Source organism: Melozone crissalis, unplaced genomic scaffold (genome assembly GCF_028551555.1).
Source record: "Melozone crissalis strain CALT ecotype California unplaced genomic scaffold, PUWL_Pcris_2 ptg000017l_1, whole genome shotgun sequence".
Taxonomy (NCBI): domain Eukaryota; kingdom Metazoa; phylum Chordata; class Aves; order Passeriformes; family Passerellidae; genus Melozone; species Melozone crissalis.
Genome location: NW_026535795.1, coordinates 8963159 through 8987168, shown reverse-complemented (window position 1 = coordinate 8987168; position 24010 = coordinate 8963159). Strand labels below are relative to the sequence as shown.

General features: G+C 43.5%; 1 protein-coding gene across 1 annotated transcript in view; it reads left to right on the top strand.

Annotated features, from left to right (window-relative positions):
• RIMS4 (regulating synaptic membrane exocytosis 4) overlaps positions 1 to 24010 on the top strand; it is a 48939-nt gene that overhangs the window by 12745 nt on the left and 12184 nt on the right. The window contains exon 2 of the mRNA XM_054274517.1: positions 19118 to 19259. Coding sequence (XP_054130492.1) covers positions 19118 to 19259 — 142 coding nt within the window. The remainder of the gene's footprint in view (positions 1 to 19117; positions 19260 to 24010) is intronic.

Here is a 24010-nt window from a genome sequence, read left to right as displayed (position 1 = left end):
CAGGAAGTCCTATTTCAGGCCATAATTTTGTTTAATTTCCTGAAATCTAGAAAGCTGTATATTTTCTAAAACATCTTTGCTCTGGAGCTCTAAGGGTTGGTTTCCAAAGATTACCCATAACAGGGTATGCACACCTGCATGAAGAATGTTGGTGAGAGGGTTGAATCCTGAAGCGGGGACAAAATGATGGTCTGAAAATGCTTCACTGAGCAAAATATTAATAATTTCACAGGCTTGTGCCAGTTTTGTTAAGAATGTGCTTTTATATACAAGCTGAGCAAGACAGGAGCGTTCTGTGAATATCAGTTATGCAGATTAAAGCAGCACTTGGCATCTGATACTCAGTTGATACTCAGTTAATGGTTTGAAAACTGGATTTTGCCTGCTTTAATGCTAAACTACTATGTCAGGAAAGATTATCAGCCTGTTATTTCAGTTTACAAAGAGGGGGGAAAAAAAGCTTAACATTTTGATATAAGTACATCTTGGAGGGTTTAGACGTCATAAAAGGTTTGGTGACCTGTTCTTTTAACTGCTTATAGTCTTCAAATTTGAGAGGAAATTGTGGTCAAAAGTGAACATTTTATAACCTGCTGATCTGAAGAGTCAACCTGCTTTTTCCTCTTGACATTCCTCTGCTTAGTCCACTAAGGCTGCAGTGCAGGAAGGGGGAAAAGAGCTGCAGAACTAGGACAGACTTGGGGTATATTTAACAATGTTCTATTTCGATGTGACAACAGCTATCGAACACCTACAAGATTGCAAACTGTGATTCACTCGGAAGCTGATATAACTGATGTCACGTTGTATTAATAGCTACAGAATTGTAACTGCTTTTAGCACTGAGATTCATTAACAGCCTCTACAAACACTCTTGACAATCAGTTGAAAACCTGAAAATATTAGGTGTATGTAAAAATGGATTATGCCATAAAGGAACCTCCCTGTGCTGCCAAATGTTTACAGCAAGTTCTTGAGGGTGTTATGCATAATGATTCCTCTTCATCACTTTCAGGAGGTCTTAGTGATAGCAAAAGGTGTTTGAGGACTGATCCACACTCTAAATTAATTAGGAGCTGCTGATCTAATGGGGTTGCGTGATGTGAGTGCATTTGGGGATTATGGCGTCCATGGCATTTTTCTTGGCACGTGGGAGCTGCACAACCTTCCTGCATAGTGCTGATGATGTCTTGGAAGGTATTTGTTCCTTCACCTGTTTTAGCTGCACATTTTGGCTTCAATGGGTGTGGCAAACCATGCCTGGACAGAACTCTGCAAGGGATACCAAGTGCAGGGAGTTCTGCTCCCCTCTGAGCTGACAGCCATGTCTGAGGGGATGGAAAAGAAGGAAATGTTCAATTCCTTCTATCCTTGAAGATACTGAATTAATAGCTAACAATGGTGGCACATAATGGCCCTCTCCAGCCTCTGTTGGCTCTCCTCTGGGCTGAATGAGCTGGCTGCTCTTCCAGGCTCTTCATGAACTCATCTCTTCATTATGCACATGTGGTTTTAAGCTTTGCATCCCCTGCATGACAGGTCGGGACACGGTTGTAGAAGTGAAATGAAGACTGAGATGCAGGAGAGGAAGTGTTCAGGGTGACATTTGCTCTGTGTCAAGTTGTGTAGTCAGGCTTGTCACTGGGAGTGAATGTGTGGACGGGTAAAGCTGGGCTGACATTTCCAGTGCTCTGGGTGTTTCTGGGAGTTGTTCCATCATGATTGGCCACCTACTTCCCTCAGTTCCTTCTTTCCCATATATCACAGTACTTCTCTTCCTTTTGGCCATGAATAATTGCCTTTTCTTTAAGTTTTCAGGTGATATCTGCTCGGTCTCACTCATCTCTCATCAGGTTTTGGCATCTCTCATTTGGATGTGACCTTACTTTTGGTGGCCTGTGACTCTTAGGCTGTGGTGTGCTGACTTCTGGAAATGGAGTCTTCTGAGACTGGTAGGAAAGGTTGGCTCAGGACATAGCAAAATTGCAAATAACAGTACTTTGAAACCAGTACTGTCTGCCAAGCATGCAAAGCTCTGTATTTGGAGAAGATGGAAACCCTAAGCCCTTTTTTTCCTTTTTCATAGTTCTTTTTTACAAGATTGGAAATCTTGGTTTTGAGTACATTGTTAAATGGTCATTTGCCCTTCCTCCCTGGAGTTACAGGAAGTTGTCCAGATAATTAAGTACAGTTGATCATCTTCCAATAGCACTGTTTATATTTTAAATATCTCAATAGCAAGGGATTCATTGGGCACATAAAACAGCAAGTGATCAAACCACGTCTGGCTCAACATGTCTGTTGAAACAGCCTATGACAGTTAAGGAGTGTAATTAGCAAGACACATAGAATGGGATTGAAAAAAGATGTGAAAATAAGCAGAAGGATTTGAAAAGGATTAAGAATGTTAATGACAAACCAGTAGTTAAATGGTGCATGATTAATGACTGTAGAAGTAAAAGGTTGACTAAATATTGTGACTCTGTAATGGCTGCCCCAAAGTTATAGAAGAATACTCTGTTCAGAAGAATCCAGACCTGGATTTATATTGACACATATACTGACTCTGGATTTAGACCTGTTTCTTAGACTTGGTTTAGGTAAGCATCCCCTGAGATGCCTTTCATGGTTGACTTGATGACCTGAGATTCCCCTTCTATCTTTAATATTGATGATCAGGATCAATGTCTCACCCTCCCACTGAAAAGCTGAATCCCCTTCTGAACTGGACTGGCAGTTTGCAGCGTTTCAGTGAAGCTGTTCTGAGGAACATCAGGCTCTGTGCTCAGTAGCTCCCAGCTTACAGAGTTTAGTTTTGTCTCTGAGCACTAAGTTGCTTTGATTTCAATAATTCATCTCCATCCAACTGTTTTATTGTCACTTGATTTATTAATGAGTTGACTCGGACACTGTCCTAGTGCTTTCTCACAGCTGAGTGAAACCAAGGGTTGTGCTAAGCACAGATTGTGTGAAAAACACACCATTTCAGCTGGCCCCTGAGGGGCAGCATGGTTAGACTGATGTGCAAGTGCTGTAACTCCCAAACTCCAACCTTGTTATCAGTAGCCCTTCCCAGCACTCATTCTCTCTCTCTCTTGTTGTAGAAGAACTTCAGATCATGCTTTCTTTTTTCTAGGAGTGGATTGTGATGGTTAATTAGGTAATGTTTGTAGAACAGTGTACAAAACCTGCCAAGGGTCACTGTCCTCGCTGGTATTATTAGAGCTGGAGGAAGACTGCCAGAAGGTATTGATTACTTGGTAAAAATAAACTCTTCAAACTTCTTTGGGTTTTATTCATTGCTGCTTTTTATCTCGGCATCCTGCAAACATTTCAGAGGGTGGATTTGTTTGCCAGAAGATCAAAACAAAATGTTGACAACTACTGGTGCCAATTTGTAGCCTCCCGTGTGGGTGGCATCAGAGGAATTTGTGCAGTGCTCTGGGAAGTCTTTCGAGGCTCTGAATCCCCTTGGATCCTGGAAGTGTTGTTTGAGCAAAGCTTCCAAGTGTCCAGGTGGGATAGCACATTGAGAACCAAGCACAAGAGCATCTCTTTGGGGCTTGTGAAACTCTATTGTGTATAGAAGCTTGTATAAACTTCCTGAAGCTGACATTTTGATTTCTTTAGTGAAGTCTGTCAATTAACTGAGTGAAGCTGAGCCTTGCAAGGTGCAGTGGGTGCTGTTGAGAGTGCTGTGTCTGGCTGGTGGGAAGGGCTCAGTGCCCTCTGTGTTTTCTAGTTCATCTCTCAGCCATGGTTTACACTTCTCACACACCTCACCGTGGAAAACAAAATGTCACACTTTGAATTCATTAAGCAGCTGTGACTGTTGAAAGGGAAAGCTGTTCCATATGACAGTAAAATACGGGGAAAAGTCACGGATCTGTAGCAGAAAATACATGGGAAAGACAAATGTTGTGTAATGTTCAGAAGGGCCGAGTCATGCTTCATAAAGGCAAGTTTCTAAGGAGAATGGATACAACAGGAGGACAATTCAATCAGGAATATGGCTTATGTGATAGAAGGAGGATGCATTAGTCAGTCATGGATCCAGAGGAATAGAATTCAGGAGTGACTTCAAATCAAGTGGGGCCTAGTGGTTTCTCTGATGAAAATATGCAGTTGGAGCAGAAGCAAAATGTTACATCCTTCTCCAAAACAGGCCAAGGACAAATACAGACCTCCAAACATCTGCATGTGTTCTGACCTAAAAATTGCTTCAGCAGGGAAACTAAACCAGGCTTTGGTGGAGACTGCAAAGTGCTTTCTGTGCATGTGTCAGACTTGCAAATGGGTTCACTTTGATTATCACAAGTCCCCTTCATGTTCATTCTGAGACACTAAGCTTCTTTGAATGAATATTTGGTGAATGAGAAGTTTTAAAGTGGACAGACTGTCATCCAGCAATCTTAAGAACTGACTTGTCATGGAGCAAAAGGCTGGACTTGTCAAAGCTGACCAGTGATGCTTGAAGGTCCAGTGCTGGCCTGGCCTGCCAGTCTGCTTCCTCAGGCACAGAGCACCTGCTGGGGCTGCACTGACCAGTCACACTTTGGTCATCTTGAACAGGTACCAGCTGCTTTTCTTTTAAAATTCAGGACAATTCATGAGCAAAGGAAGAGCAAGACCCACCAGCAGATGCTGTCAACTCACTCCCTCAGTGCTAGTTGCTCAGATTTGTTCCAGAAGTAACTGAGATGTGAGCAAGTCTTCCAGCTGCCTGCTGCATAAAGAACGAGTGAAAATGGTTTAAAAAAAAAAGGCAGATGACAGAATTAACATGTGTCTGTTTAGGTACATGGCTGGTGAAAGGGAAGAATGGTGCTAGTGCTGAGAAGCGGCAAAGAGGTTTCTGTTATTGAGATTTTTATTATTTCAATATGTCACAACCCATCAGTAACTGAAAGATGGAGAAGGAGCCATGGGAAATGGGACAGTAAATACCTGCCAGCACAATTTTAATGCTCTTTCAGTTGAGCTGTTTAAATGTAGTTGCCTGTTTGAGGAAACCACTCAATACAGAGTTTAATGCTTTTGCTGCTCGGTAGGTTCTCATGTGGGCATTGCAAAGTCATCCCTGATGGTCCAGGCCCAGGTGGAGCTACACATGAGCATGGGAGAGGAGTGGCAGATTCTCTGCAGGTGTGACAGGGCTTGCACAGACCGTGCAGGGCACTCAGTGTGCACAAACTACAGAGGAGGAGAACCTGGAAGCAGCTTAGGAAATGGATGGGGAACTACTGCAGTGTGAGGACTGATCTCATTTCTCTGTAGTGGCAAAAGGGAAGGAGTAAGAGATCTTTGTGTCTGTCAAGGTAACTGGAGAAAGTCAGGCAAGATTTCTTAGGATGCTTCTTCAGGATGCTGGCCCACCTTCCACTGATTCATGGCTTAGGGACTTTCCCTACTCTTGAATTTTTTTCTTCATTGATTCAATCCAGTTTCTTTTGGACCCCTCATAAATGTCCATGAGCACCCCAAAGCCCTGCAGTGAGGAGATACCCAGCAGTGCCACTGCCCCTGTTGCCTCATGAGGATGTCTGATAAAGTTGGCATGATGAGTTCTTGGCTGTGGGTTGCCACAGAGCTGTGGCAGGGCAGACCCTAATTATAGCACATTATGCTGGTTTAATGACAGTAATAGAAAGTCAATTTATAGGCAAGAGCAAATTGCCTTTTTATATGGGGAGGAGGATAATTCCTCCCATGTGTTGCATTATTAAATTTGTAATCTTCATTTCTAATGCTTTTCAAAAGTGAATATTAGCAGAATCTAAAATGCAGCTCATAAATTTATGAGCTGCATTTTTTTCCCCAAACTCTTCAAGTTCTATAATTTGTCTTAAAAGGTGAACTTCAGCAAGGTTAGGGGTTTTTTTCCTTTCTTTACTTAATAAATGAAAATCCCTTACTTACTACCTACCTCTGGACAAGCTTAAAGGCTCCAAAGATACTGCATTTTAAATAGCAGTAATGGATATCTATTTCCATTCTTGCTGAGTGGAAAGTTCTGAATTCAGGCTTATTCCCTGGTGATGAAAGACACTGGAGAGAAAAAAAAAGTGGCACGTTTTCGTATGTCATTTGCTAGCAAGGAGGCTGTTATGATGCTCTTTTTTGTTGCCAGGGAAACAGAGCCTTGAACTCCTGTCTCTGCAGGAGGAGGAGGAAAGGATTATTTCACTCCTGAGCTCGATTTGTAATTGTGACTTGTGATCAGAGGCTGTGAATGGGTTGGGACTGAGGGTCTCACCTTCAAGCTCATTTTCAAAACTGTGTGTCCTACCTCCTTGTGTGTGTTTCCCTGTTGGAATGAGTGTGAAGGGTGGGGCCTGGTGGGTGGGTGGCTGGCACAGGTCGCTGGCACAGTTGCTGTACAGCTGAGTGAGACAGACTGCTGGGAGCCCAGGTGATGATGGAAGGGGATTGTACTTCTCTGACCTTGCCAGTAACATCTTGAGAAATCCCAAGGCTTCCTTATGTCTGCCCAGAACAGAAACATGAAAGTTACCTGCAGGTATCAGAAGGGAGGAAGTGGCAGTGATGCAGGCGCTTCGTAAGCATGGTGTCCTCTCCTGACCTCCTTCCATTACTGTGGAGCAGTCGTTGCCTGCACATTTTATAAAGAGATTCCCATCAAACTTTTTTTTTTTTTTTGTGGTTACATTAAAACTATTTTTTCACTCACACACTGCCCTTTAATGTGTATTTGATCTCGCTGAACTGTCAGTGTTGCCTGCAAGGCTGATGCTGTCTGTATCACAATTGCTTCTTCATCTGCTCTCTTTTCTGCTCTCGTAGTAGAGAGAGATTAGCAGGGCACTCTAAAGCATTTTGTTCATCCTTGCTCCTTCTACAAAATTTGTTCAGAAATATTTGGGACAGATCATGGGATTTTGGTGAACGTTCTGCCAGGTACATGTCATGGAGTAGCTGCAAACAGGCATTGCTTCTCAGGATGCTGTGCTGGTGTGTGGCTGTTGTTCACTGTGCGTGATTAATGCAAATTCAGTTCAATAAGATATTGAACACTGACGTGCCTCTTCTTCACAAGGGACTGATTCTTACTACATCTAGTTGCTGATAATTGAGAAAACGAGATTTTGGTATTGTTCCTAAAGTGTATTAATTAATCTATATTAATCTGATGATTTTTTGCTTCCATCCTCAGTAATCTACATCGAGACATGATATTTTGGTTGGTTTCCCACATTCTGCAGCATCTTTCAGCAGAGATGAACACATCATGTTTATTTTCCAGCTCTGGCCAAAAGGTTTTTTCTCCTCTATTGAAAGCTCAATACACTCTGCATAGACAAACAGTGAACTCAATTTCCCAAAGGACTTCAAATAATCTGGGATGTTTTTCTCTCTGAGTGCTGCTTTTGTGCATGCAGCAGGCAGATGTAGGAGGCAGCTATGTGTCTGCCATGTTCATCTGTGGGAGAGTGTGTCACTCGGATGAGAGCTTGCATGTGTCTCTTCAGGGTTTGGGCTGTGAAAATTTTGCTTGAATGTTTTTTCTTAGGTGTCTGCTAGTTAAATTCCAGCGCCTCTGTTTTTGGTATTGGATGGTGTTTACCATGTGTAACGGCCTGACTTGTCCCCAGTTGGAGATATCTATGATGGATGATTGGCAGGGCTGTTTGCAGTGATACAAACTCACTTTGATTTCTTAGTCACCCTGAATGACTTAGCAGCGTAAAAAACCATGGCTCCTGTCCTGCTTCTGGGCATTGGAGCCTGACCTTCCCTTCCAGCTGTCATGAGATATCTGCAATGAAATTACTGCAGCCATGAAGGGCTGGGTGCCCTCCTTTCACTCCACCTGAGCAGAGCCTGGCCCTTGATCCAGAACCTCAGTCCTGAAAGGGATCTGTGTGAGAGAAACACTGTGAGTGCCCTGGATCCATTTGCAGGCTTTTGGGAAATGCAGTCACTCTCTGAGCTCTCCCTTCAGCACCACAGGTGTGCTATAAACAGAGGGTTTGGTACCATTTGGTAAGAAAAGAGAGTTCCCTTTAGTGCACCTGCGGTGGGCTGTGGTGCTGCCTGGCACAACAGACACTCTGTAGCCATGGACTTGTCATGGGATGTCCCCATGTGAGTCAAAGCAATAGAGAGGGGAAGAGCATGCTCCTCTTGCACTTGCCACAGGTATTCCATGAAAACACCTTTGGTGAAGCCCAACACAAGTAGTTGTAGTATCTGGTGAGATTGTCTGGAGTTAGGAGCTCAATGCCTGAAGTTGTTTAACTTCTTTGGAAACCAGACCATTGGCTCCCCCCTCTCTGCTTCCATAGTACATCAAATAATTGCTTCCAAATGGACACAAGTTATTAAGCAGTGTGTATAATTAAAGTTTCACTCATTGTGAATTTGAGCATTCATTTCCTTAAGGAAAATATGATGGAGTAATTATTACCCAAGCTAAACACAAATCAAATGCTGTTCTAAACGCAATTCTGCACGAGGATTCTACTTTATGAATGACTCCAGGGTTCTGTGTGGCTTTGTGCCTGTTAAGGAAATGGGGCTGTGTTTTTAATTGTATTTATAACGAGTGAACAAAAGGTTGCATGACTCATGCATTGTGCCAAGACTGTTGCTCTCTGCGCTCACACACACATGGTCTTGACAAAGCTGCTCGCTCCTAAAAGAGCATCAGTAGGACAGAAGAAAAGGGAAGAAATCTCATTAATAAATATGGCCTTGTCAACTGCTTCCTCTGAATTTTGTCTGTCAAAACTAAACTTTACCTGCTGTGTAGTAGCTGTGATTTTGAGGGAGGCAAGTATTTCTTCAATGCTTCAGCTGCTGTCTCGACTTTCTTCCCTTCATTACTATGTAGCAGACACTTTCTAGTTTCAGCTAAATTTGGGGGAGACATCCAAGATATGCAGACTTTAGAAATGCTGGAAAAGATGGCTCTGGGTAGAGAGAGAGAGAGACATAAGCTAGTGCCCCTGGGAGAAAAGGCCTGATACCTAATCTCAGTTTAAAATTCACCTTGTGGGTGGAAGCAGACTGCTGGTGCTGAGCATCCAGTGGGACAGAAAGGTGTGTCAGCACTTCTGGAAGGTTTTGGTGGCTTCAGGAGGCTCATGACCCGAGTCCTCTTCTGGAGCAGGAGAGCACAGCTTGCAAACAGGCTGCTGAAGTTACTTTGCCCCTGCTTGCTTCCCAAAATTGAAGAGCCAGATGCTGGGCTCTGCCAGGAGGGGTACTTGGTGAGCAGGCAGGTCCAGCAGGCTCAGGAATGGCACAGCAGCCTCATGCAAAATTTCCTGGCTCAGTGAAGTGTAGGCAGAGCAGCTCTTTCATCTCATGCCATCTTTCTCTACAATGGCTCTTTCTAGTAGCTTTATTTTTGTGAATTCACCTCATTTTTGTGATCCTCTTCTAAATCAAGAGGTTTTCTACAGCTCAGGCTCATTCATATTTCAGAACCTGGACTTAGGCAACATCGTCAGTTATTAATAGTGTGAGATGGATGGCAGAATTAGGACATCAGGGTGCTCTGGTTCAACTCTCTTGTAATTAAGCAGAGAACCTCACCTGGCCTTCACAACTTATGTCGGTTAGCTGGAGGACTTCCAGCCTTGGGGACATAAATTGGCTCAACCTCTAATTCTCCTTGTGAATTAAAACAAGAAGAAAGCCCTGAGATGGTGTTGGCACACTAACCAGCCCCTCATCTTTCTGCTTTGATGTTTTCCTGATACCCACATCTTGACAGCTGGCAAAGTTCCAAGAGTTTGGAACTGAGAACATGGAGAGCACCACTGGTTGATGTTTGTATGTATGGCACTTCCCTCAGCTTTCTAGGGAGTAAATATGACAGTGTTGTAGTTTAAATACATCATTTAAATTAATTGCCTGTGCCAAATGTACTTATTCTCTGAGCCCATTGGGTAAATTTTCCTGGACTTGGGCTGCAGACCCTGTGGGGTTCCCAGATGGGCTGATGTCAGAGGGGAGTTTAACTCTTGGTGAGGCTTAAAACCCAAAATGCAAGAATGGAAAGATTGAATCCCCCAGATGCCATGCAGTGGGAGAGTGTGTGTGTATCTGTGGTTTATTGCACTCCAAGTATCATAGTAAGATTACATTTTTGAAGCCATCACCCCTTGCCCAAGCACAAAAGCAGCAGATGAAGAAGGGTCTGGGATGTGGGATGTCTGTCCCAGATGTGTCCCAGACAACATCAGCACTTCTGTGCTTGTCTTTCCCTGGAGACCTGGGCTACAGACAGAGCAATGTTCAGGTTCCATTGCTGCAGAAATATTAGAGCAGTGAATTTTCTGGGTGGCTATGGACGTTTCATTTAATCAGACTCTACTGCAAAGCCTGGCAGATGGGGGGAAGAGAAGGGGGCAGTGTGTTCCATTTTCTTATAAATAAAAATGCAAAAGCATCCATCAGATAAAGCTATTTGGATCCTGCTGCTGCAAACAAAATAGAGACATGGAAAGAATTCTGAAGAGCTGGGTCTAGCTGCAAAGTGGTTCCCATGAAGTACTCTGAAAAAACCAAACATTTTTGTTAGTGTTATGGTACTGCAGCTTTTTTGTAGTGAAAAGTGAAACAATTTTTATGGTAGTCAGAAACTCCATTTGAAAGTCATTGACAGTGAACATATGTGTTTACCTTTTTGGCTGTTGGCTTTCTCTCTTTTGACAGGGAAGGAAAAAATCTCCAAAGGATTTTCCTGGCTACGTGTTTGCTGCAGAACTTTAGACACTTCCAAATGAAAATTTTGGCCGTTAAATTTTTTATATAGATGAATTATCAAAAAGGTCACAATTAAAAATAGCATCATGGGAACTATTTGGTTTTAACCTCAAAAGGAGGAGAAAAAGAATGTTTAAAATAAGAAAATGTAGCTTTTGAAGAAAGGAAGAAAAATGGATGCTCTACCCATGCCCCAGACAAGCTACAAGAGATAATAACATCTACTGGGGTGGAGACTTGCTTAACTGCAGGCACAGCTGGATTTAAACCAAACTGCAGGTCAGACCAGCATGGAGGAAAAAATGCCTTTTTAGGTGTTTGAGGAGTTGGGGTTTAGGCTGGGTTGTGGGGGAGCCAGGGAAGGCAGCCTCAGAGGCTGGTCTTGAAAATAACCCTGTGAATGATTTTCAGTTGTCTTCTAATGGTGATTATGGTCCTTGATCATATTTATTCTGGGTGTCAGCAAAGCAAGCCTTCCAATGCTGTGTGGAACACCTTTGGGAATGATTTTTGGTCATCTTCTAATGGGGGAAGAACAGAAACCTCTGGGTTCAGGGGGAGTTGGTTTCACATCCCCACATCTGGGTGTGGGTGACAGCTCTGCCTGTTGGTGTGGGTGAGGACAGGCCAGTGTGAGCGCTAGGATGAGAGAGAGCTTTTCTGTGCTGAAATATCTGAAATATCCTTGTGGATCAGGAGCAGTGGGATTGGAGCTGTGCTGCAGTGGGAATTTGGAGGTGTCTCATTGGCATCTCCAGAGGTTTCCCATGCAGGCAGGGTGTCCTGGCCCTGCTCTGCATTCAGCTGGAGTTGGTAGCTATAACAGCAATGTAAATAGTTGCTAATTTTACTATTTTTCTGGCTCTCACAAGAAGAGTTGATTGAACTTTCCTAACCCTGTGAATGTACCTAACCTCCACAGATTAGAATTAACATGCTGATTTTTTTTTCTATCTCACAAAGATTCTGTGCTTAATTTGGAAAGAAAGAGTGTGATTTTGTTGGTGTCTGAAACTAGGACAAGGGGAACGAAGCATGCAGCCTGATTAGTGCCCCTGCTTATCCCCAGCCATTTTCTGTCATTCTGGTGGATTACTCAGGCTGTGATGATAGCCTGGCATGTTCTGGAGCACAGTACAAACTGCCTCTCTTTAGGTGCTCATAATTCACACTCCATTAGGATGTTGATGTAGGGAATGCTTGGCAGGATGTCAGGGCTTGCCAGGCATGATGAGATTGAGTTCATCTCGTTAAACTGCATTCTGAAGTGACAGTCCAGTATTTATATATATATTTTTTTTCTCCTCAGCAGAAGCAGCTCTTAGGAGAGCACCAGGGCTTGCTCTGAACAGAGCAGCCCTGCAGAGGGGCCTGTGCTGCCCACCCTGGCAGCCAGCAGCTCAGTGTGTGCCAGGCTGTCACAGGTGTTGGGTATTCATGCAAGGCAGTGGGAAGGCTTCTCTTTCTCTCCTCTGAAGCTGAACAATGGAATTTTTATTCATCTCAGAACCGATTCATGGCACACAAGTCTTAGTACGTGTCGCAGGGAGTCAGCGTCTGACTAAACAGGAGAATTTTTTTTAAACGCTTGAGGAGCAACAATGCAGTGACAAAGTTTCAAGTGGAGAAGTTAATGTGCTGACTCTTTTCTCAGAGTAGCTGAAAATAGGTAGGAGGTGGAAGGGTCAGTGCTTTAGCAGTCTGATGGGGAGCTGAGCTGAGACTCCCACTGCTGCATTTTGCCCACAGACATCCCAAATTGTTGGACTTGGGGACCTCCCTTACTTCAGCAGGTGATATTATCCAGGTGGGTGCTTGATGTTTTCCCTTCATTTTCAGCCCCAAACTGCTTCATCTTTTCTCAGGGGCAGATCTTCATGGGGAGGAAAGCTAGAAAAAACTCCTAGGGTCAAAACCCAAGAGTGAAGTTAGTGACTGCATAAAATGGAAGAGCTTGTGAGCCTTTGTTTGAGCCAAGGATGGAGCAGGCAGATGAACTGAAAGGAGATAGCTCCGGGCAAATCTCCTCTGCAGGCAGCCAGGTCCTGTCCTGGCTCTGCTCTGCCTGATCTACAGCGTGCTCTGAAGGCTTCCTTGACTCTGCCAGATGGGTTTTTCTGTGGTCCCTTGCTGGAGCTGTCAGTTCTTCATGCTTCATAAGCTCAGGTTTGTATTTTGGAGCAAGGCAGGCGATTCATGTGCTGAGGAACCCAGGTGTGAATCCAGGGAGCAGAGTCTGCCCAGGCTGATGCCCTGCAGCATGTTTGGATGGGAATTGTTCCATACTGCTGCACCTGGATAAGAAAAGCAGTGGGGATGCAGTCTCTTTGCTCAAGCTTGGACTGACTTTCTTGGAAAATACAAAATGTATTTTCCTGAGCTTTGCAGCAGGAACAAACAAAAGTAAGCATCCAAGTGATTTCCCTTCCTGATTTTCCCCCTGGCTCCTCAAGCTGAAGTTTGGGAAAGGATAACAGCTGCTCACAGTGCTTTGCCAGCCCCTGGGTGTCTTGGTGCTGTGTGTCCATGTGCTTTGGGTGCCACTGTTCTCTGTGCTTGGAAGTGGGTGGGTAATTTAGGAGCCAGGCTGATTGAGTTGAAAGTCAGTCAATGCCTAATCTCAGGGCTAAATCAATACCAATTAATTCTAAAGTACAGGAGGGTCTGTAGCACATGCATCATGCTGGGTTCTTTTTGTGATGGTGGCAAGCTGCAGTGGAGGAGAAAATTGAAAACAAAGTGGAAAACAGGAGGATTGTAACAAGTACCTGGGTGGAGGAAAAGGAAGTGCCAAGAGATTACACAGTGTAGGGATAACAGTGAGAGACACTTCTGTCTCTCAGAAGTGCCATCAATAAACACCTATTGTAGAGTAATTCTGTGTAAGAGTAATAATTATATAATCATGACCTTGTGATGAGTTATTGCCAGACTCACAGATTTTTCAAGACTTGCTGGCCTCTGGGCTTGGAGAGGCCTGTCAGCAGCAGAGAGGAAGAGCTGCAAAGAGTTGTGTGTGGGAGTGATGTCAAAGAGGACATGAGGAGTGGTTACTCTTTCCTTGGGGGAGAGAGGGGAGCAGCACCGTTCTTATTTTCCCACCCCATAATTTCAGGCAAATCCAGTTCTTGGTGGCAGCTCTTGCATAGGAGTGGCACCATCCTTGAGAAGAATTGCCTCTTGGTTGGCAGTTGAAAGTTTAGTTAAGAGAGCTCTCCAGAAGAGGCTCTGCTCTGCACAGGGCATCTCCACGGTCACCTTGCTCCTCTTCATTTGTTACTGGGCTGCCTGGAAGGAGCTTCTGGTTGGCTGGTCTGACATCACTCAAAGATGAGAGGAAACATGATAATGAGATCTAATTCATAATGAATAAAATGATGGGATATAATTAATATCAATCAAGAAGAATGTAGGGAAAATGGATCTTGTGCGAAATTATTTTTTCGCCAAGTTTTAGAAGACACAGATACTGGGTGAGTGTGGTAAGTGTGTTAGGGTTTTGTCCTAGAACAACATGCCCCTAAAAATGTGATTGTGATAAGTGGATTAAAATCTTGCTTCATGCATCAAAAAGCAATTGTCAAGGAAATATCAAAGACTGAAGGGCTCTCTTGAAGGCCTGGTGGTGCTCAGTGTTTTCATTTGATTTGGAGGAAGCATGAGTTTAAACCTCACTTAATTCACAGGTGATATGGACATCAGATAAAGAGTAAATAGTATTGAGGGTGGGAGAGCTCTATAAAACTGTCTGGAGTTTTGCTTGCTTTCTCTTCAAATAAAATTCATTTTGTTACGTATTTTTTTATTATAATGTTCTGCAAGGTCTTGCCAACAGGACAGGCAAGGGACTGCACAGCCTTCAGGTGAGGTGGGATGGGACCAGGAGCATACTGTGGTCTTGGGAGATGCCAGCAGAAGTAGTGAAGATGAGAGTACAAGCTGATTTTTGCCTCTGCATGCGTTTCTGCATTTAAATGCAGACTTCAGTTCTGTTCTCAAAAGGGCGTTTAAAACCTGGGGAGGTTGTTAGAAAGATTCAAGGCCAGGAGAAAAAAAATGCCAGAGCATGAGAGACATAGAGTTCTCAGTCTGTTTAACTTGTCAAAATAAGATTGAGAGATAACTCATCTGCACTGCAGAAAAGTCTGTATAGTGAGAACACAAAGCAGCTCTTGGGGTGGAGAAGGGCACTAAAAAAAAACCTGATGTGTGAAAGCTGAAACCAGGCAAACTTAAGCCACATCTCCAAATGTCAGGTAGTAAAATAAACTGTGCAGGCAAATGGCAGATTCTTCATTTCTTGATATTCTTCACGCCCAGAGTGGATAGTGCTTTAGAAGATATTCTTTAGCCAAACATAAATTGTTTGGCTGAGCAGAGCAAAATCAAAGCACCTGTCAGCACTGAGAGCTTGGCAGAGCGACTCCCGGGCCCTTCTGGTTGTTGGCGTCAGCGAGGTGCTGTGTATCTTCATCCTGGATATTTGACCAGAAAATTTCTTCTCCCCAAGGTCATCCCAAACTGAAATCCTCTGTTAGTGAGGTGTTGCAGTGCAGGCTTGACTGACTGCTTAACCTCTCTTGTTTGCTGCTTAATTGGAAGAGGTGCAGGGAATAAATCTGGTGACGCTGCAGAAAATGTCGATACTGCTCTTACTCGTTTCAGATACCACTGACAAATTAAGACAAATGATTTTGCCAGGCAACTCCCACATAGATGCATTTCATTTACCTTCTGATTGGCAAAGGTGTCAAAGCACAAAGATTTCAGGAAAGGGAGGAGGCACAGCCCCTATGCCATGCTCCACACTGACCAGAGAAGGTTGATGGTCAGTGACTGTTGCTTGTGAAATATTTTTGGCTCATAGATGAGAAGTGCAGTGTCTTCCATATTTATTTATTTTCCAGGGGTGCTATCCCTGATCTGTCCTACTCTCCCAGCTGATGGGGATAGTTTAGGAACCTGTGCCTCCTTTCTGATGGCATTTCTAGTGCATATGGTGATCTCTTACCCTGTTTCAGTCATGCCTCTGGCTACTGTGGTTTGGGAGCTTGCCTTTTTAACAAAAAAACTATTCTCCTTCTGTTTAAAGGAAACTTTCAGCAAAAAGAGACTGTAGGAGGAGAAAGGTTTCTCCAAACTTTCTCCAGAATAGTGAGAGATCATTTGTAAGATGCAGGAGTTGCAGTGCATCTCTGACTGGAAAAAGAAGATGGAGGAACAAAGGATCTTTGTCCTTTATTCCCATTGTCTTGTTTTACAGAGATTCTCAATTAAACTGTCGCCATTTTTTTCCTTTTTTCCCCCCAATCTGCAAAAGCAATCAGGACTACTACAAGATGACCCACCCAGCAGTGGAAAGCTGTGCATGTGGTGCTCTACAGCTGAACTTGCCCTGTGCCAGCTAAATCTCTAGTACAGTGCCCTGGTGCTCCCACAGTGCTGCCTTTCCTTGCCTTTGGGCCCTTCTGCTTTATTTCCCTGGCTTTCAATCCGAAGATAGAATAGAGCAAGCACCTTGTATTGCTCCAAACCCTTGCTCTGTCCCAAGCCTCTCGTTTGCTGCCAGCTGTGGATGAATAGTCTTTTAATTCTGAGTGTCTCCAGGCACATCTCGTTAGATTGGGGAAATAAGAGATTTTTTTTTAAGCAGATGTTGTGTGGCTGGGCAATGGGGCATTTTTAATTTGTTTCCTACATTTATGTCCTTTGATGCTTTGACTCTGGCTGCCAGCAGAGCTCTTGTGAGGAGTAACCTGAAAGGGCAGGAGGATGAGTGCTCTGAGTGCACACGTGGAGGAAGGATGGGCACTGGTGCATGTGGATGACTCAGAGATTGTTTGTGGAGGTGAATGCAAGACAAGTGAAATGGACCATCAAGCCTGCCCCACATGGCTGTGGGATGTGCCCTCAGAGAAACCTACAAACCCCATCAGAGGCTTCAGTGAACTGCACAAGCTAAGGAGGGTGAATCCAAGGGAGCTGCTCTGCACTGACTGGGAGAACAAGCATGGCCATTTCACAAAGCTTCGCTTTTGTTGATGCCCATATTGATATTCTTGCCTGAAGGTTTGGGTTTTGAAAGCACATGAGAAATATGTTTTACATTTGTGTGACTTCCTGATTTATACAATGTGCTTCATGCATTGCTCTAGGCACACAAACAGCACAAACTGTAGTTAATGTTAACCGAGAATGTGCAAATTCGATCCCCTCAGCTCACAGGGACGTGTGTACACAGGCTGCACCATATGTGGGGACAGCAGCTGGTACAGAGCCCTGGGGCCAGCACATTTACCCAGTTGGAAACCTCATGATAGTAGAGGAAAAGGTACTTTGCAGCTCTATTGATAGGAGAATTTTTGTCTTTGCATTTCCATGTAGATATAATTGGAGAAGTGAGATAGGAAGCATTTCTGGTATCTTACGGAATTTTTTTTCCAAAGTCCCTCTTCCCACCAAGATCTAAAGAAAAGTATTTTAGGTCAAGCAGCCTGCTACAAATAACAGTGTATTTTAGGCAGGTTATTACAGATACCCTCATATTTCCAAAGTAGTTCAGAAAGTGATTCACCAGAAGTTCCACCTGAATATGAGGAAGAACTTCACTGTGTGGGTGCACTGGAACAGGTTGCCCAGAAAGTTGTGGAGTCTCCCTCACTGGAGATATTCAAGAACTGTCTTGACGTAATCCTGTGCAGTGTGCTCTAGGATGACCCTGTTTCAGCAGGGAGGATGCATCAGATGACCCACTGTGGTCCCTTCCAGCCTCACCCATCCTGTGATTCTTTGAAAGATTTGCTTTCTTTAATATTTGGCGATCCTGAGTTCTCCAGACTCAATAGCTGGGTCATTTCTCCTCTGGAGGTGGTACTCAAAAAAGTTGGAAGGTTTCTGAGAGCACTGTGGGTCAGAGGTTTGTTGCCTGAATCCAGGGTAATGACTGAGCATCTTTAGAGGATTGAGATAATTTTTGCTTTGTTCAGAAAACTTGTAGCAGATGTGTTTCAGGATGAGTGCTCTATGTGGGATGAAATCTGGAGCTTCCTAACACCAGCTACAGCAATTAATAGTAATGGTATTCATTACATATTCATTGCATAACATGGTTTGTTCTGAGAAACAGACTGCTTGAGATGGAGGATGAAAATAGCAGCTGTTAATTTCAGAGGGCTGAGCCTCTGAAGACTGCACCCAGGAGGAACCAGAACCTACTTAATTCCCTCTACGCTGTGGCTGAGGGCATCTGTCAAGGGGAATCGTCCTCTCCAGGGTTTTCCACTGCTGGTGCCACCAAGGAACATTTTGGCTGTGCCCAACCATTCCCCTGTGGCAGGTCTGGGAGGGCTCCTGCTTTGACGGCACCTCTGGTGCTGCCTGGCCTTTTCCTCCCCTCGATGCCCACCAGGACCTGCCACTCTTTGTGCTGTTCCACACAACCTGAGGCAGCAACATGGGATTTGGGAAAGGCTTGGAGGCATCAGCTGTGCCCGTGGTTGCTGCTGCTGTGCTCCCTGACTGGGTAGCTCTGGGTGTAGCCAGCTGGTGTGGCTGCCCTCTCAATGGGTAATTAATTGGTGTAAATGGTTGGAGCAGGTAGGGGGGGGTGTGCATGCTCTAATTATCTGCTGGGCCTGACATGGTGGAGCAGTGAGTGTGATCCAGAGGTGACTCAGGAGCTGATGATGAAGCAGGGCTGGGTAAGGGAAATGTTATTTCCTTTGTAATAAAGGAATTTTATATTTTATAATAAAGGAATTTATTATAATTTTTATATATTTATATATATATGTGTATAAATTATCTATTATGTATATTTATATATTAATAATAATATATAATAAATATAGAATTTATTATAAAATTTTCTACTTTATAATAAAGGAATACAGAAAAACATTTCCTATATAATAATATATTATTATATAGGAATATATATTTCTATATATATATTATATAGAAATGTCTTTTATAGATATATATCTCCTATAATAAAGGAATTTATTATAATTTATATATTAATATTAATATATGTAGTATAATAAATATAGAATTTATTATAAAATGTTCTATTTTATAATAAAGGGATACAGAAATACATTTCCTATATAATAAAGGCATTTATTAAATAAAAATGCCTTTTATAAATATATATATCCTATAATAAAGGAATTTATTATAATTTATATATTAATAATACTATATGTAGTATAATAAATATATAATTTATTATAAAATTTTCTCTTTTATAATAAAGAAATATATTTCCTATATAATAAAGGCTGACCTTCCAAAAGACCTCCTCTGCTTCTCCTTGGCTCTGTGAGTGCAGAGGCTCTGGGAACAGGGGCTGACTGCCGTTTCTCCCATGTGTTCCCAGATGGTGATGGTCGGAGGCTGAAGGGAGCCATCCAGAGGAGCACAGAGACCGGCCTGGCCGTGGAAATGCCCAGCAGGACCGTGCGCCAGGCCAGCCACGAGTCCATCGAGGACAGCATGAACAGCTATGGATCAGAGGGAAAGTAAGTCATCAAAAAGGAGCTGGCTAATCACTCGTGGGATGCACTGTCCCTGAACCTATTAATTTTCCTGCAGCATGATGGACGATGTGTTTTTCTGACTTGCTGTGCTGCAGGTGTACTGCCCATGCAATTAGAGCAGATCTCTCTGTCTGCATAGCTGGCACATACTTGACTGTTTATATACTTCTTTTAGTGTCCTCATTACTCTGAGCTGAAGCAGATACCTATTACTTTTAACCACTTTGCCTTTGGATGAGTAATTCAGGGTCAGTAGCAGAGGCTCATTACTGCTCGTAAATTATAAGCCAGTAGTTTTTAATGTTGCACAATAGTTTTCCATTCCCCCTGTTTCAAAATAGCCCTTTGGCTTGGGGCAGGAGGAAGTTTCAAGGTGCTGAAAAGGGTGAAAGTAATAAAATACATGATAGTGCAGCAAAATTCTCATATCAAGATATATATTCTGGAGCCTGTGTGTACTTCAGTAAAAAACTTAATTTTGTTTCATCTGAGTTACAGTGTCCTAAAAAATGTGTTTCAGAAAAGATTTTTGACTTCAAGAGAAATTACAGCATGCTTGCATTTAGACTTTATACCAGAGTGCAAAGCAGGGGATATTTAGGCCAGGACTTTGAGACCTGACTTGTCTCCAGTTCTGGTTTTTGTATTTCCATTACTTGAAGCCATATATGGAAATTTAATTATTTTACTAAGATGACTATTCATGGGAATCTTTGGAAGCAAAAAACCCACAGTGTTTAGAGAGGAAGGCAGTACATACCATCTGATTTTGTGCTTTCTAGGTGTGTGGCCACAATGTTTCTATACCTGAAAGGTGTCCTGTTCAAGCCAAGGACTACACTTGGCATCACTCTGTATGCTCTCTCGAGTCCTGTGTGGTATTCCAAGTACACTGTACAGCTAAAATGCTGAGATAGTCCAAAAGCACTCTCAATTAATGTAATTCTGGTGTTAAATAAGTAACAAGCTGTAAATTAAGGGAGACTTTCTTTAGCTTTAGAAGTAGGCTAATCCTGGAAAGGCATCAGAGATCTGTGCTGGAGGTTCAAAATAGTAATGAGGCACAGACTGCGATAGCAATCTTGTCACTCCAAAGCTGTGATGTACCTTATCTCTTCTGTGAGCTGCTGTCTCCAGGGAAATTTTCCTGCTACACCAGCACAGTCCTGTGGCTTGGAGTTCTGCCTCCGCTACTAGATGCAGAGGATTAGTGATTAAGTTCATTCCCTGGGCAATGAGGAGTAAGAATCTGCTTTCATGCAGGGCAAAATTCTTTCTTTTCCATATTTACATAGCTTATCCTCCTGGGAAGGGGTGTAGTTCCCTGGATGGTTTGTGTCCTCTCACTGCTTCCATCAGCTGCTTTCGTGGAAGGGGAGTATTTCTGCCAACAAAATACTGCACCCCTGCAAGTGCTGTCTCACCCTGAAGGCAGGTGACATGCAGCTACCAGCTGGACAGAAAAAGGAAAAACCTGTCTTGCAATGCAATTGTCTTTATTAGAACAAGCCTGAGGTTTGGTATTCCAGCCTTGAACCCTGCCAGACCATCCTTGCCAGCACCTCAGCCAGGGATGGGGTGGTTTCTTCCCTTCTCTGAAAAGTGTGATTAAGTGGTTCCTGGATGCTTTGTTCCTGGGTGGGATAATTAATCTCTTCTGGGAACCCGGTGGGAATTGCAGCTATCTGTCTGAGCCACAAGTGATAAGCAAACAGGGCTGAGGGTACAAAGAGCTAAGAGGGCTCAATTCTCTTGAAACATGGTGGGAGGGGAGTTTCTCTGCTTTCTTTTCCTGCAGCAAAGAATGGAATTGTTTGGGGAATAGCCTCGAGGAACAGAAATGTGTTCTCCTAAATCAGATTTCTCTTGACCTCTCTCATTTGCTGTAGCTGTCTTCCCAGGGAGGCAGAATGAAGATTCATATGTCTCAGTTAGCTGTGGCAAGTTGATTTTCTTTCTAATAAAAGCTGGGTTTGTGACTGGTTTAGATTCTCCCAGGTCAGAGAGTTTTCAGCAGTGACTGTCAAGCCCCTGGTTTTCAGCAAGGCATTGCTGTTCTAGCTCTTTCCACCCATGCATCCCTTTGGTGTGTCCACACCTGGAAAAAGATGGATTCACCTCTCAACTTCCATGTATTCTTATGATCCTTATCAATTTAAGGACTGACAGGACGACTTCCAAAGGTGGCATGCTGAAGTGATCAAAGATTTGTTGAAACTTTGCTGCAGCAGACCTAAATACTTGCCCTCAGCCATACAAACTGCTTTTAGAATGTGTTGCTCACTGACTGCTTTTTGTTGCAGGGAGCTGCTCTGTGCTAGTGCAAGGTATGACAGTTTAAGAATGTTCTGAAGTGCATGGTTTTGAGCGATGCTGCTTTCATGTGAACACCAGCGTGCATAAAATCCAGTATTTTTTTCATGGAGAGGCTTATTATGTAGGGATATACCTCTGAGGTATGTTAGGCCTTCTTTTGAATACTCCCATTACCTGAAAATGAAGTATACTGGAGACTATCTGGGCTAAATGATGCATCTCCTGGAGTTAAAGCTCATATAGCATGCCAGGAAACGCTGACATTGTGAACACGCTGCTTCATGTAAATTTTTGCCAGAAAAGAAGTCCTCCAACCTTCTTATCCAGATTTTCTATTGCACAGTTGTTGCGCACTAGTATAGGAAATGAATATAATAAAACTCAATATGAGACTTTGTAGAAGGAGAAGTAGATATTTACCATGAACAAAGCTGTTTTCAGTCATTCCCATTCCAGGTTTCGTTCCCTCATGCTCTCACCACCCCACGTGGGCACCAAGCATCATGAATCCAGGTGCTGGAGCCAGGCTGGGTTGTGTGCTGCAGGGAGGACAGGGGACACCATCTGTCAAGCCCTCACTGTGTCTGCTGAGTTGTTCTTCACAGCAGACTGGCTCTTAGACTGTGTTTTTCTTACACTTTCTAGGACTTACCTGCTATTTTGGAGTGATCTTTCACCTCAGGGTCTTGCACTTTTTCATCTTTGTAGATCTCAAGCAGCACTGCCACCTTTTAGTTCCCTTTTTTGGGGGGATCTTTATGGCTACAGTCTGCCCTTAAACAGGGTATGGAAGTGATGTTCTCTCTAACCTTGTTGTCTGTTCTTCCCTTTCATTGGAGAACAGATCTGCTGCAGCCAGGTTGGTTGTGCTTTCACATACACAGATGTTTCCATTCATAATTCATCCAGAACAGTCTTAGCACTGGTTACAAATCCTACAGCAGTGAATATTTTCTTCTATGTCTATTCTTAAAGATTCGCTTGAGGAAACAGTTGCCCACTGTAGTAAGTGCCTGTGGGGTAGTCTCAGGACACCAGGATTGCTGCAAGGATACAATTCCCAATATAGGAATAACTCACAAACAGCCCTGTGAGATTCAGCAGAATCTCAGCTCCATCCTGACTCTTGCACCATCTACATCTTGTTTTGGCTGGGTTTTGCTGCAGCTGCACGAGACCATGTACAGCATTCAAAAAGCAGTAGATTCTGGACTTGCATGTAACTTGTTCCTGCCAAACACTTTTCTTCCTGAAAATGGAGCAGAAAGATAAAAATGGACCTGGAACAAAAGCCGGCTAGCTGCCATAGTGCCTAGTGAGTGGTACTCATAGGGCTTTTGTTCTTGCTGGCTACTGCTGAGATGATTAAGTTCTGGAGAGATCAGGTGATTTTTACCTTAGAAAAGCACAGCAGGTGGTGACTAACAAAGACTTGAAGGATTGTTCTCATATTATCTGAGATGAGTGTGCAGGTCCACTGAGGAAACATCTTGTTGTTTCCATCTCAGCTCTCTTCTCCTTGTTGAGGGCAGTGCTGCCTGAGCTCTGCCTGCCCTGTTGTGCCCTGGGCAGGAGCAGGATACAGCCTGGCACAAGTGCCTCCTGCAAGGGCATCTCACACCTCTTGGCTTCCTTCTCTCTCTGGTACCAGCTCTGCCCTGGGCTGGTGTGAGCCAGCACTGGGACTTAGGCTGGGGGAGCTGCTGCCCTTCTCTGCTTCACTGTGGTGCAATAATTAACAGGAAGCAGGAGAGAATACTGGCCATGTGAAAATTCACTTCCCTTCACCAGAAATTATCATCAACCTTCAAGAATGGCCAGAAGACTTGATTCCTGAATGCCCCATTCAGGAGATTCACATTGCAGCTATTCCCTGAATGTTTCTTGTTTGATTTCCAAAGCCAGGAGACTTCAAGACTCTTTTATAACAGATTATCTTCAGGCCTCTTTTTATCTGAGTCCTTTAAAAAACTGTAATGAAACATGTTAATATCAATTCAGGCTGTAAGAAATCAGTGTCTTTTGAGATGGAAACCAGGAAAGGCATGGAGATTATTTCTGTAATATATCAAGAAATTCCTTAGCCTGTTCAGCAACAGCACATCCTTTTGTGCAGGCAAAGCTTGACCAGAACAGCTTGGAAAGGATGTGACCTTGAGAGCTGTAGTTCCAGCAGGAAATACAGTGAATCCCACCTTCAGCAACCCCTTGGGAGCAGACAGAATTGCTCACTGAAGACAGGTAGCTATCTTTTATTCAGTGCATCTAGATGACTAGTGATTGCTAAAAATGGAGCTAGCCTGGCAAGGTGGGGAAGGGAGTGGGGGAGGTCTTTGTGCAGAATTCACTGCATAGTTTTTATAGCACTGTTTCAGTGGCAGAATTCATAGAGCAGAGCAGAAGGAGCGGGATACGCG